At 43.1% G+C, this 12,572-nt stretch overlaps 1 protein-coding gene across 1 annotated transcript in view; it reads right to left on the bottom strand.

The window, feature by feature from the left end:
- The window catches only part of LRP2 (LDL receptor related protein 2), a 342,167-nt gene that overhangs the window by 280,522 nt on the left and 49,073 nt on the right, over positions 1-12,572 (bottom strand). The window contains exon 2 of the mRNA XM_078681616.1: positions 4,894-5,001. Within this exon, the coding sequence (XP_078537742.1) occupies positions 4,894-5,001 (108 nt within the window). The remainder of the gene's footprint in view (positions 1-4,893; positions 5,002-12,572) is intronic.

The raw sequence follows: 12,572 nt of genomic DNA, 5'->3' as shown, positions 1-12,572 counted from the left end.
AATGAGTAATAGATATAAAGCAGTTTACTGAGTGTGTAGGCCCCAAAGCATTGGAGCACAGTTGAGTCAACCCTGATTGCCTACTCTCAGATTTTTCTCTGCAGCCCCCAGTTCTGTAGTCGCTTGGACTGGCCAGCAATCTCAAAGCTAAGATGGAACATGTTCTCCTTTATTCAGGGCATGGGATACTCGATCTACAGCAGAAAACTGGTGTCAATAGCCTACCTGACTGTACCTGTCAGTACAGAACATCCCTTAACTAAGAAGTAATCTACTGAGAAAGAGGTACTCCGGTAATTATCCCTCAAGACTTCTTTCTTGCACCCACACAACAGCACAGCCTGTCTTCGTCTTCTCTTAAAGCCAACTATCAAGGCCAGCACCACGACGTCTCAGGGTTCTAGATTTTGACTGCAAGGCTCTAAGGTTACATCATAGAGACAACATTCCCAACAAACAAGCTTAGATACCTGCAAGGTTATAACACATCTTCCCCCTAAATTGCATATTGTGGGGTTTTTTTCTTTAATAAAACTAAGTGTTGGGAAAACTAAAGGGTGGAAACTAGAACAAGACTATCCCTATAACAATGGAAACAATCTGCTTTAAATACAACAACTGGAGATCCAAAATGAAAATAAATCAAAGAAATATGCTTTAAAATCAATTGCAGAACAACTTATTATAGGATACAAATGCCAACAATTATTAAACTCAATAAACACAACAATTATTAAAGGAAATAACCAATGTTAACCGTTAGAAGGAAATTAATGCAATCAACAAAAATATATAATCTCACAAAGGCATAAAAGAAGTTCGCAATACTGGTAGGAATGAATCCTAGTGGAAATTATCCAAACCTTCCTACAGGATAATCCTTAAGATCAAAGCCAGCACCATGACGTCTCATGGTTCTAGATGATGACAGTAAGGCTCTAATGGTACATCATAGAGGCAACATTCCTAGCAACAAGCTTAGCTATCTACAATGTTATAACATAATCTCTTTTCTGAAGCAACAAATGCCTGGCACCTGAGCTAAACACACCTGCATTACCTTCAATAAGCACATAACAATTCACCTCTTCCACTTTTTGCCTGACTCTAATCTCATACCACAACTACATTTCTGAATCTCGGTTACCTTCCAGTTGTATTATCTTTGCCCACTTTGCTCCTCCATTACTGCTCACTATCTGTATCCTCCATTGTTCCTCTCTTTAATGTTTTATCATGTAATGAATGTATTAGGTTATAGCGACAGCCCCCTTATGCCCTCTCATGCAGTAGCACTACTTAATGCTCTCAAACAAGAATCCCAAAATATGCTTGGTTGAGGAGTAAAGGCCTAGCTCAAAGGGATTTTTGTGAATGTTTAGTCCAGGTAAAGCACAACACAATGATCACAGAGGCAATGAACATGAGGCTGATGCAACAGAGAATATCCCAAACTATATACCTGTACCCACTGTGAAAATGTTGGCCAATGATGAAAAGCACGCACATCGGATAAGCAACAAAATGACACAAGTCAATGTTGTTGCACTACTTGCCACCCAGCAGCACACAATATGCATTTTTGACAATCAGTGAACACTGAGCTGTTTGTAGAACAAAGTGGCCATGGAAGAGCAAGATTTTCCACCCAAATGACAGCAACTCTCTAAACACCACTCAAAGTCACAAACTCCAGAAATATTGTGAAAACCCGCATGGTAAGAAAGGAAAAGGATACTAAGCAGCAAAGTCAAAGTTCTCAGAGTCTACTATTGGCAGTTGTGGAACAGGCAATACACGCCTAACTTGTACTTTAGTGTCAGGGTCTGCCAGTGTATTAAAAAGTGAATATCTCATGCCCTAGGGATAGGAGGGTGACTTTTTTTTTCAATCATGGTACCTTCAGGTACTGGTGAGGGGCATAGAAAGCTTCCCTGACACAAAGGTACACACCAGGAATCACACAGGACCTATTTGATCTATCTTGATCATCCTGATCGCACAAAAGCCAACTGAGTGCCAGAACACTACACCGGAAGGCTGGGTACATTAAGCCAGAAGCTTGGCTGTGGTTCTTCTGGCTTCCAGGCCTTGTATGCTGGTGACGGCCCTGTGCTCGAAGCACCCCAGGTGAAGACCAGCAGTGCTAGAAAAGGGCAAGCAGGGAGAAACCGCAAAGATGAAGAAAAACACAAATGTAAACAATACCCGCCCCTTCCCTGATCTCAGGGATTCTTTGCTGCATTCTGTGTTGGAGTCCCTGAACTCCTTGTGCTGGCTCAGGACTGTCAGGTCAGCAAAACTTCAGACAGCATCATACTTAGTTTTAGCCTTAAAGAAACCTGCAGTATGCAAACTCGTTCAGGTATCAGCGCACGTGGGTCTGTGTTGGTATACATTGTCACTGAGCTCCAGTGTATATGTATAGTCCTTTCAGAGCCCGTGCATTCTTGAACTTCATGGCTCCAATCAACACAGTTGGGACAAAGTTTCTATCCCCAGGGGAGCTTCTGGGAATAACAGGCCTATCTTTTCCTCCCTAAATGCACAATGAGTACTTGAGTACCGGTGACTAAGGCATGTGAGACCGGTACACACTAGAGTGTCCTGATCTTTCAGGAAACTTTTAGAATTCCACTCAGTCCAAACCTAGTGACAGAGAAATGTGGCAGGGCCGTACTGGCCGTAGTGGACACCGGATGTTTTCACAGTGGGCCCGGAAGTGTGGGGGCCGGTATTGGAGTGGTGGGGGCCGTTTCTGATACTGTGGGCCAGTTTTGCAGAAGTGCGGCAATATCAGCCCCCTGTAACAAGAGCAGCAGCAGGGATTCCCACCAGCTCCTCCCCCGCTCCCCCACACCGAAGGGCGGGTCTGACTTTATTGCCAACACTAGTTTGCGTTCTCCGCCTGGCCATGCCCTGTGGTGTCTCTTTTGGCAGCAGCACACTTTATCCTGCACTCATCATTTCTTACCAAAAAGGTGTTGTGATCAGACAGATGTAACCCTAATACAGATTCATTGAAGGTTCCAATACCCGGCAGGATGAGGGACATTGTTTCATCCAAAGTTTATGAAGTACAAGATGCCACTTCTCTCTTCGAGAATGAATTCTATCAGCAAGATGTTGAATTTAAAATTGCTATTGATCTAATAAGTAAAGCAGTAGCAGCATCCTGGCCTCCATGTCTCAGTGAGAACGAGGCAATCTAATGGGACATCAACAATGTTTTAGTTGCAGGATAATATTTTCAAATGTTTTGAGTGATCTAAAAGGGTGCATTACATTAACCCTAATGACAGTTACTGAAATGAAACAAATACAATTATAAGATAAATCATATCTAAACAAAAGCAAGGGCTGCCATGTTGTATATAGGTAGATAGATTTTCTTGTATTATAATACATAGAATTTAAAACAATATTTTTTTTCACTTCACAAGTGCTCAGTACAAAAAAAGGATCACACAGTGTCGAAATTGCAAAAATGTGTATCATCATTATCTGGCGTCAGACACTGTAGCAAGTTTTGAGACCATGGAGAATGTCAGACAAAGCATAAATGCCATTGCCTTTATAACTGCTCACCAATTATGAATCACCATCGGAATGTCAATTTAAGCACTCAAGCACTGAATTTAAAAAAAAGGGGAGTTGATTGTCAGTGAATTGCCGGAGAGCCAGCTAATTGATGGTGGTGTATTTTGTATCCTCCTAATTATCAATAGAACAACACATGATAACAAATGATGCTGCATTAAGTCCCAGTAAAGGTCAATCTATTTATCAAAAATGAATTAATTTCTCTCTGAATTTAATCTATTGGAAGAGTAAAACAAGCCAGGGCATTCTGATGGTCAAATGACACAATAGTTGAAAATAGTATCCCTCTTCCTCATAGCAAATCATTCCTTTTGCTCCTTCTGTAAAAAGTAAGTATAAAGATGTAAAAGTAGGCATGGTCGCCTTTGTATTTTGTGGGTTACACTTTAAAATAGAATTCTGAGAATTCTTGGAATCAAGCATGTCACTAGCTGTAGGGCCACTAGAAACTATTTTCTGTGTTTTCTTTTCCCTTGTGATATAGTTTACTCATAGGAACTATCCCACAAAATCAACTTTTTCTGCTCCTTACCCATCAAAGTCATGTCCAGGCTCACTACTAGGCACTTCTACCAAATGGTTCTGTGAGTAAATAGACTAGCCCCTGCCCATCTGAACTATTCCTAGTGCAAACTCTGACTTCACCATTACTGTTCCATTTTGTGCAATGCCTGAAAAATGTACAGTGATACATGTGTTATTTATTGTGATCTGCCTCTCTGGATGTAGAAAGTGGTTGCTACAGTTAGTGAATTGGATTATTGCCTTTGCAGAGATTAACCTCTAGCCACCACTAAGCAGCCCAGCAGTTTGAATACATATCCACAGAAGGAAGGCAGGCTCCAGGCAGAATGCAAACACTGGAACTTGGACTTGACCGCTCCATTTGTTAGTAAAGACAGTGATACAAAGATGTTCAAGGTAATTTAGGTTTGAAACAAAGAAATATGGCAGCTCCATTGGGAAATGACAATTGCTACCTCTACCATGATTCACCAACTTAAACACAACACATTAAACATACACTTAAGGACCTCCTGAGGAGCCACTTCAATCAGAAAAACAGATTGTAAGCCTTTCAATTATGTTTCTTTTCCTAATATGCACAGGGGCATTGAGAGGCTGTTAGCCATCTGTCAAACCTAACATGAAAAGGTCTCTACCACATACTCAGTGTCTGTTCATGTTGTTGTAAAGTATAGGTATTTTCTAGGTCATTAGTAGAAGTGTTGCTTCAAAGGTAGAAAACTATTTGGATCACTTGAATAAGTATCACTGCCTTTGACTTACGACAGCCAGCTTCATCCGTGTTGTCCGAGCAGTCACTAGTTCCATCGCATCTCCAGCTCGCAGGAATACAGCGCCCGTTCCCACATCGAAACTGTGAACTGCTACAACCTGAAGCGCAAGGGAATATGAACATTCAGTATAGGTCTTGACTTATGAATACGCTGAGTGATTCCATTAACATCAGAAACCACCTGGAGTTCGCATGATATTTCGGTAATAGGTAAAGACCATGTCACAGCTTAATTTCTATACCAGCAAATATTTGCTCCCCATCCTCTACTGGATGCCAACCCTCAACAATAACTTTGTCAATTTATTTGTGAAAAACACACCTGACAACACCTTGCAGGCACCTAAAGAAAAAAAGTAATTGTTTGACATTTCGTTTTTGAGATCACTGGGACCTTGCTCTAGTAATAAATGTTTAGTAAGCATATGAACATACCACTTTAAGATGTGTCAGCAAACTAAGGGCATTATTATGACTTTGGCAGTCTCAGAGTGGGGCCACCACACTGCTGCATCGCTCCAAGACACCCACAGCCGTTCAAGGCCACCCGCCAGAGTACAACTTATCTTTAGGTCGAGCCTAGCGGCAGCGCGCAAGCAATGCTCCCTCTGCGAGGCATGCAGTAGTCGAGTATGCTGTGGAAGCCTCGCCTTCTCTCCGCCCATATTTTTGATTGGCTGGTGTCATTGTCCTTGGTAAATGCTGGCTTTGGATTGATAATGAGGATTGTTAGTCCCTCCTTGTTACTGCTCTGTCGCCATTTGCTACCTCTTATGAGGACTAGATCCTTTACTTGTGGCGTTACACGGTCTCCTTCATAAGTCGGTAAGCACTATTCTTTTTTTTATTTGTAGTGTGGTCCCCTTTCACTTTAGCGGCAGTGCTTGTTTATTTAATTCATTTGCCACGCAGGCCAAAAGGGAGCTTTTCTACTCACTAATCTAACAAGCTTTTGCAATGCAATAGGTCTCGCATTTACGCGAGTTTGAGCTATTGACATTGCAAATAACAATGCCTTTTATTTTTGTTTTCGTTTTTAAAACATAAATAAAAGGCATTGTCATTTACAATGCCAATAGCTTAAACTCGCGTAAATGCGAGACCTATTGCAATGCAAATGCTTGTTACGCTGGAGGATGGTTCTTTGGCGGTGCCACTGCACTGCCTTTAAAAAAGGTACTGCAATGGGAGCATCAAAGGCAGTTCCTGCAGGGCAGGGACTGTTAAGTCCATACCCTGCAGGAACTGGGGGTGCATACACACAGGTGGGCAAGACATGTGCCCCCCTGCATACACCCCATGGCGCAGAGACAAAAGTGGGTCCTGTAGGGCCCCCTTTGGTTCCTCACTGCCACACTTTTCATGGCAGTTGCACTGCCATGAAAAGTGTGGCAGTGAGGAAACTCTTAACCGCATGCGTGCGGCGGCTATTTATGCGCTGCGCGGCTTTTTTCAAAAAGCCGCGTTACATGACGAGCTGGGCTCGTCATCAGCGTAGCAGGAGGCTACCTCATGACGAGCCCAGCTCGTCATCAGCGTGGAAGGGGTTAATATGCTTGGCGATGTCATAGCGGCACCACCAGCATATTAGGGGCCTCAGACCGCTGCCACAGTCCTAATGCGACGGGCGGGCGGACAGCCAGTCTGGCGGTCCATAGACTGCCACCACTGGCCCAAACTCATAATAAGGGCCTAAGACTGTTTTGAAATTACAGCAGAGTTATGACTTCACTCAGAAGCTCTTCATCATAGAAATCGAAAAATTGTTAAGACAAGTCCTGCTGTCAGTCAGTACCAAAACATACGTTTATTTAGACCTCGGTCTTTGAAACATTTGTGCAATACAAACACCTCGTATCCATGTTCATACATTATAAAAGCTCTTCAATTAAAATCCAACAAAATTCATAATGAGTAAAATTCAGTATATGCTCTAAAATACTAAGGGGCCTATTACGATGGCGGGTGGACAAATGGAGCACTGGACCAACCGCTGAAGTTGCTGCGGTCCCGCCATGCAAATTAGGATGCGCCCGCCACACTGGTGGATGCATCCTCGACATTAAAATTACGGCGGGTGGTACTGTAAGCAGCACCATCCGCAATGTTAATGCCCATGTTATGCATTGCCATGCACAACGTGAAAGGCACCGCGCTGTGCCTGCCATCTTGTGCATGGCAATGATGGGGGGTACCATGGTTACCCCCTAGTGCAGCCACCCACACCCGCCACATCCCGGGGGCCCGCAATGGGCCCCCGCAGAAATTTCCGGCATGCCTTTCCATGGCGGAGTCTCCACCATAGAAAGGCATGCATCCTAATATGGATGGCGGTGCCTGCAAGGCACCACCACCATATTGAGTACCTTTTCCGCCCGGCCGGTAATCCGACCTGCAGAAAAGTGGCGGATGGTCTTCCCTTCCACCGCAGTGCCCCCCACCATACTAATATGGCGAGGGGTGAACGAAGGACATTTGGCGATCGCCTAATATCATAATGGGCCCCTAGATTCTCCACTAAAACTTCATTTACCATTGGTAAAAATCGCCCTAAAGCACAAGCTACATTCAAATGCAGCATGTTAAAAAATTCATTAATTGCTTGCTACCTTTCTATAATGCCATATTTGTGTAACATTGGCCTCAATAGCATCGCCCACTGGGCTAAAAACCACAAACAATCTACTAAAACATGTACTGAATCCCCTATCATAGTAAGTCCGCATTTACAAATTCTATCCTTATCTAAAAGGCAGCGTTGTGTTTGAGAAGATAAAACCTAATTAACCCACATCTGAATTTTAGAAGACACCTTCTTAAGCATACATTTGGTAGGTTTTCAAGCAAGGGGAATGTTTCATCCTCGAGCCACGCATTCAGCAAAGGGGTTAAAGATGTTTTATTCCTTAAATATCTGAGGTTATCTTTCCTAGCCATCTGTTTTGCCATCTATCGGAACTTTACTAATGTTTGCTAGTTTTGTCAAATGCCCTTGCAATTCTAATTTCTTTCTTAGATTATTTTCCTGGCGGATCTTGCCCACTTTAAATCACTATTTAGAATTTCCTTTTTACAAGGTGTGGATGTTTGAGGCAGTCATCACTATCTATCCTTGCCAAAAATGTTAAGGTTTCCGCAGATGCTAAATAGCTCCATGCGGTCAGTCCAATTTCGGTCAGCCGCGGGCCGTGGAGGGAGTTACGGTGGGGCAGGGAGGCGGGGAGGGGGAGGGGCAGGGTGGAGGGACCTAAACACTGGCATATGGATTATTGCAGGTAAGTACACAATTTAATTATTAAAACGAAATTCGTAGCGCGCACAGCATCGCATTGTGCGATGCTGTGCGCGCTACGAATTTCGTTTTAATAATTAAATTGTGTACTTACCTGCAATAATCCATATGCCAGTGTTTAGGTCCCTCCACCCTGCCCCTCCCCCTCCCCGCCTCCCTGCCCCACCGTAACTCCCTCCACGGCCCGCGGCTGATTTCGGTCCTAATAGCCTGTACCATGGGATAGGGTGGCAGAGAGAGTATTCTTTTTCAGCACCTACACTCTTCCAAATCCCAGCGTGTTTCCCCCTGATAATGAGCACCTCCACACCAGATGGGAATTCGGGCCGTACCTTTCCCTGATATGCTGAGAAGTAGAAGCAACGCATAGATTATATTGAACGCCTTTCCATACATACAAATGAAACAGATGACCTGGAGATCTTCTTACATGTCTACATTCAATGCCTAATATATATATATAAAAGGGAGTGTATTTGTGTGTATAGATGGTGGCAATGCATATTTTAGGGACAGCACATATGGATTAGTGATGACCTCATTCAATTTCAAAGAAAGCTGAAACTCTTATGAGTTCAAGCACATTGCTTAATTTGAGCCAGTGGTTGTAAGCAGGTCCCACAGGCAGATAGGCGCGGGAAGTAGTGTGCTGTAGCCTCTCCATAGCAAACTTGTTGAAGTTGAAAGAGCACTCAAGAAGCCTTTCAATTTTCTCTCGTCATAGAGGTCAATATGTCAAGCTCTATCTTCTCAAAAATGCTGCTATTTCTTTTGCTATGAAGCTTTTTTTTCTCTGACAGTAACGTGAGAGGATTTTATAATGTGAACTATATGACAATCTTTTGATGAGTGTGAAGGGAAAGGCTGTAGGATGCTTTTCTAACCCACAAGAAAAGGTGAGCTGTGCAAATATTTCAACAAATACATCAGCAGGTAGCAAAGCACAAATGTATCGCTCTCTTTTGCATTTCTAAAGTCCGATGGAAACAAATATTTTATTAGGATCAAAACAGACCGAGACACTTCCTTTTTGGGAACTGGTTCGTTCCTCTGTTTCCTCGGCAAACTTTGATCCAGATCAAGAGAGAAAAACACAACGAGGGGAAATAAGGAAGTAGAGGAAGACAGAAAAATAATGGCTATGCAGGGATGAAAAAAACCCTGCAAGATTAGATAATCCACCATCTGGGGGTGGATTAAAGAACTAAGAGGTGGAATCAAGGCTACACAGGTTTGGTCTTCGATAACGCTGGCCGCGGGCTTCTGAACAAAACTTGGGGCTCTGGCATTTATTGTGTTATAAATTAAACAAACCCGGTCCTGCCTGGTCCAGACAATGGAACCAGATCCCTGAATCTCTAAGGGCAAATCTCCTGACATTCTGTAAAAATCTAAAGACACGCCTTTTCAAAGCTCTTTCCACTGTAGTTTATCTACTCCCTTATAGCTAGTTCTTTATGAAGGTATCCCTATTTAGTAAGAGATAGTTGTTGAGGTTAATGTTATTAATGTCTTGCTTTTTTAAATGTTATGTGTATGCACTAAGCTATTCATGTGTTGTGGCTCTGCTCTATAAATACAGTAAATTAAAAAATAAATTAAAAAATAGTTTGGAAAGGCATACGAAGAACTACCAAAGGGGCCTGGATGCTTCCAGTAGACTGCGGTCTACACAAGTACAAATTAACAGTAACAATGCCAGACATGCCCCGTGGAAGTCCCTAGAGGGCCCACCGCACGATCAGGGGAAGACAGAGGTGGTGAGCTGGCTGTCAGCTGAGGGGGCGAAACTTAAAATGGAAGAGACCTGGGAGCTCCATAGAGCGCCCCCGGCGCACCAATGAATGGAGACGCTCACCGCCTTCCAAGCACTGAGAGGACAAGACGCCCGCTACATCCTCCCCTCACTCCAGAGCTAAAATATTGTGAAAAGACCACCACGACACAGAGCCCCATACTCAGAGGCTGAGTAAACATTTTAAGAGACATCCCCGATGCCCCCCCCCACGCCATGACAGTGTCACAAGCAGAGAGATTACAGAAGCCTATGAAATGTTGCAATTGGATGCTAATGAACTGGATCTGGTTTAAGTTCAGTATAAGAGTTGTTGCTGGCTATACAACTGCAATGAAACCTGATTGTCAGTATGCTGCTGTATGGCATGCCTTATTCCTTTGTGTATCAATAGATGCATTGAAGTCCTATCACATCGCCAGGACACATGGGCGCCAACTGAGTACCAAAATGTTACTGTACATGCAGTGCTATACTTGTTTGCCCTCTGCATGGAAAATTCAATAAAAATACTTTGGAAAAAAACCAATGCCATGCATGCCTTTATCAGTACATTACTAGGATCAGATCAACAATCCAGAACACAGACAAATGTCATAAATACCAGCAGCAGCAACAGAGAAAATCAGGCACAAGTGCACGAGAAACCAAGGCGTGAGTAGCAAACTTTATAGCGCTATTGGAAGCCAACATTAAAATAACTGCAGTTTTCAACAAGTGTGAGGCACACCTTGGTGGTGTTGATATTTGAAGAGTTTCAGAGACAGCCTGATAAAGTTTGCAGGAGGAAATTAACCCACAGCCGAAGGTGGAGTGTAGGTTTCAGTTCTTCAGAGGAAAGAAGCCAGTGACGTAGCAAGGGGAGGGGAGGCGGTCTGCCCCGGACTGCATGAGTTTTGAGGGCGCCAACCTCACCGCCCTTATCTACCGTCTCGGGTTGGCAATCGCCCCCCTGCTCTTCAATCCGCCGCCGTGGGTCCGCAAATGGAAAAAATCTGACCAGCATCCCCTGCTCTTTGATGCAGCCTCAGCAAGGTGACAAACATGCGGCCTGCCATAGGCGGCCAAGGTGATAGCTGCACCACTGAAAGAGGCCACTGGATTCAAAAGTGGCACAGGCATAAAAGTGAAAGAGGAGGATGCCCAGCAGTGGGATTCTCCACCAACACCAGAGAGTATATCAGGTCCACAGCAGACATATAAGGAAGTCGAGGTGATGCATAATCATGCAGAGATGGTTTGTCAGGGGAGGGAGCAAGTCAGACTCTGGAGTAGTGTTATATTCATCGCCATCCCCACTGTGACTGCACCATGCTGCCAGAGGAGAAACTGTGCTAGATGTGACACCAGTGATCTTCAAAGTGCTTTGATCTTTTTTACACACACATATACAATAGATATTAAAAGTATTAAAGGAATACAATGTAAAAATACTTTTTTCACGTGGTGTGAATATGTTTCCAAAACAGTGAGTAAAAGATATTTTTTAAAACATTAAATTAAAGCAGAAATTGTCCAACCAGTCCTGTGACTGATGTGGACTACTTTTTGGGCAGTTGTGTGCATGTGCGAGAATACGATTCCAACACTCACAAAGAACAGAGCCAATGGCTGAAGAAAATTGACCAATCCCCCATGCACTAGGCTGGGGTGGGAGGAAAGCAAATTGTGAATGACAGTTGAACAGACCAATGGATGAAGAGGGCTGACCGAAAGCCCCTCTCTGTTTATGAGTTTTTTTTTTTGCTTTTTGGGTCAAAAATGAGGCTAGTGAGACAGAAAAAGCTTTCAGAGGGCCAGACCTAATAAAAAGGATAAGCCTCTGTCCCAAATGTATCACTTAGCACCACCACCTCTTTGAAGGTTGCTCAAATAAGGACTACATTGTGTTTGTAGTGCACCACTTGAGTGATGATGATATTTCTTTAGCCATCAGCAGCTGTACAGTCTTCCTCTAATAATAGTACCAATATCATATATTCATTTATCCAATGTCAATGTCCTAAAAATATGGTCTAGAATCCAGAGATACTATTTTTGGTCTTATGCTGGACAACCCTGCATTAGGTCAATTTTCTTTCTCTTCTCTTAACAATAAATGTCAGGTCTATTAAGTAACTGGACTACACTTTCTGTCTCCAGGGTGATTTAGTACAAGGTCTGGCACATGATGAAGAATTTCTAATCATAGTCATCCATCTGTTGTGTACACAAAATAGGCAAACATCCCCCCATTTTGAGTCATCGTTTTGCCAGCAAAAAAAAGCCAAAAAAGACTATTTGATCTCTTTGCACAGGTGCTGTGTTAAGTTGCCATGAGCCCTTCATGTTTTCTGTAGTTTTTTTCATTCAGATTTTGATGTAGTAGCTATTGCTCATTTGAATAATATGATAAACAGTTTTACCAAAGACAAAATCATTTAAAGTACAAAAGTTCAAGTACTTTTTTGTAGCTCATAGTGCCAGTAACCTTGAAAAGCGCTGGGAAAGTGGGAAGGAGTTGGAGAAATGTCCTCAACATTTGATACAGGCAGGGTCAACAAGTATTGTAAAGTCACATCTCTCATTCCAAAACTTATCAA

This window comes from Lissotriton helveticus, chromosome 3_1, assembly GCF_964261635.1.
Source record: "Lissotriton helveticus chromosome 3_1, aLisHel1.1, whole genome shotgun sequence".
NCBI lineage: Eukaryota > Metazoa > Chordata > Amphibia > Caudata > Salamandridae > Lissotriton > Lissotriton helveticus.
This window is presented reverse-complemented; position numbering and strand designations above follow the sequence as displayed.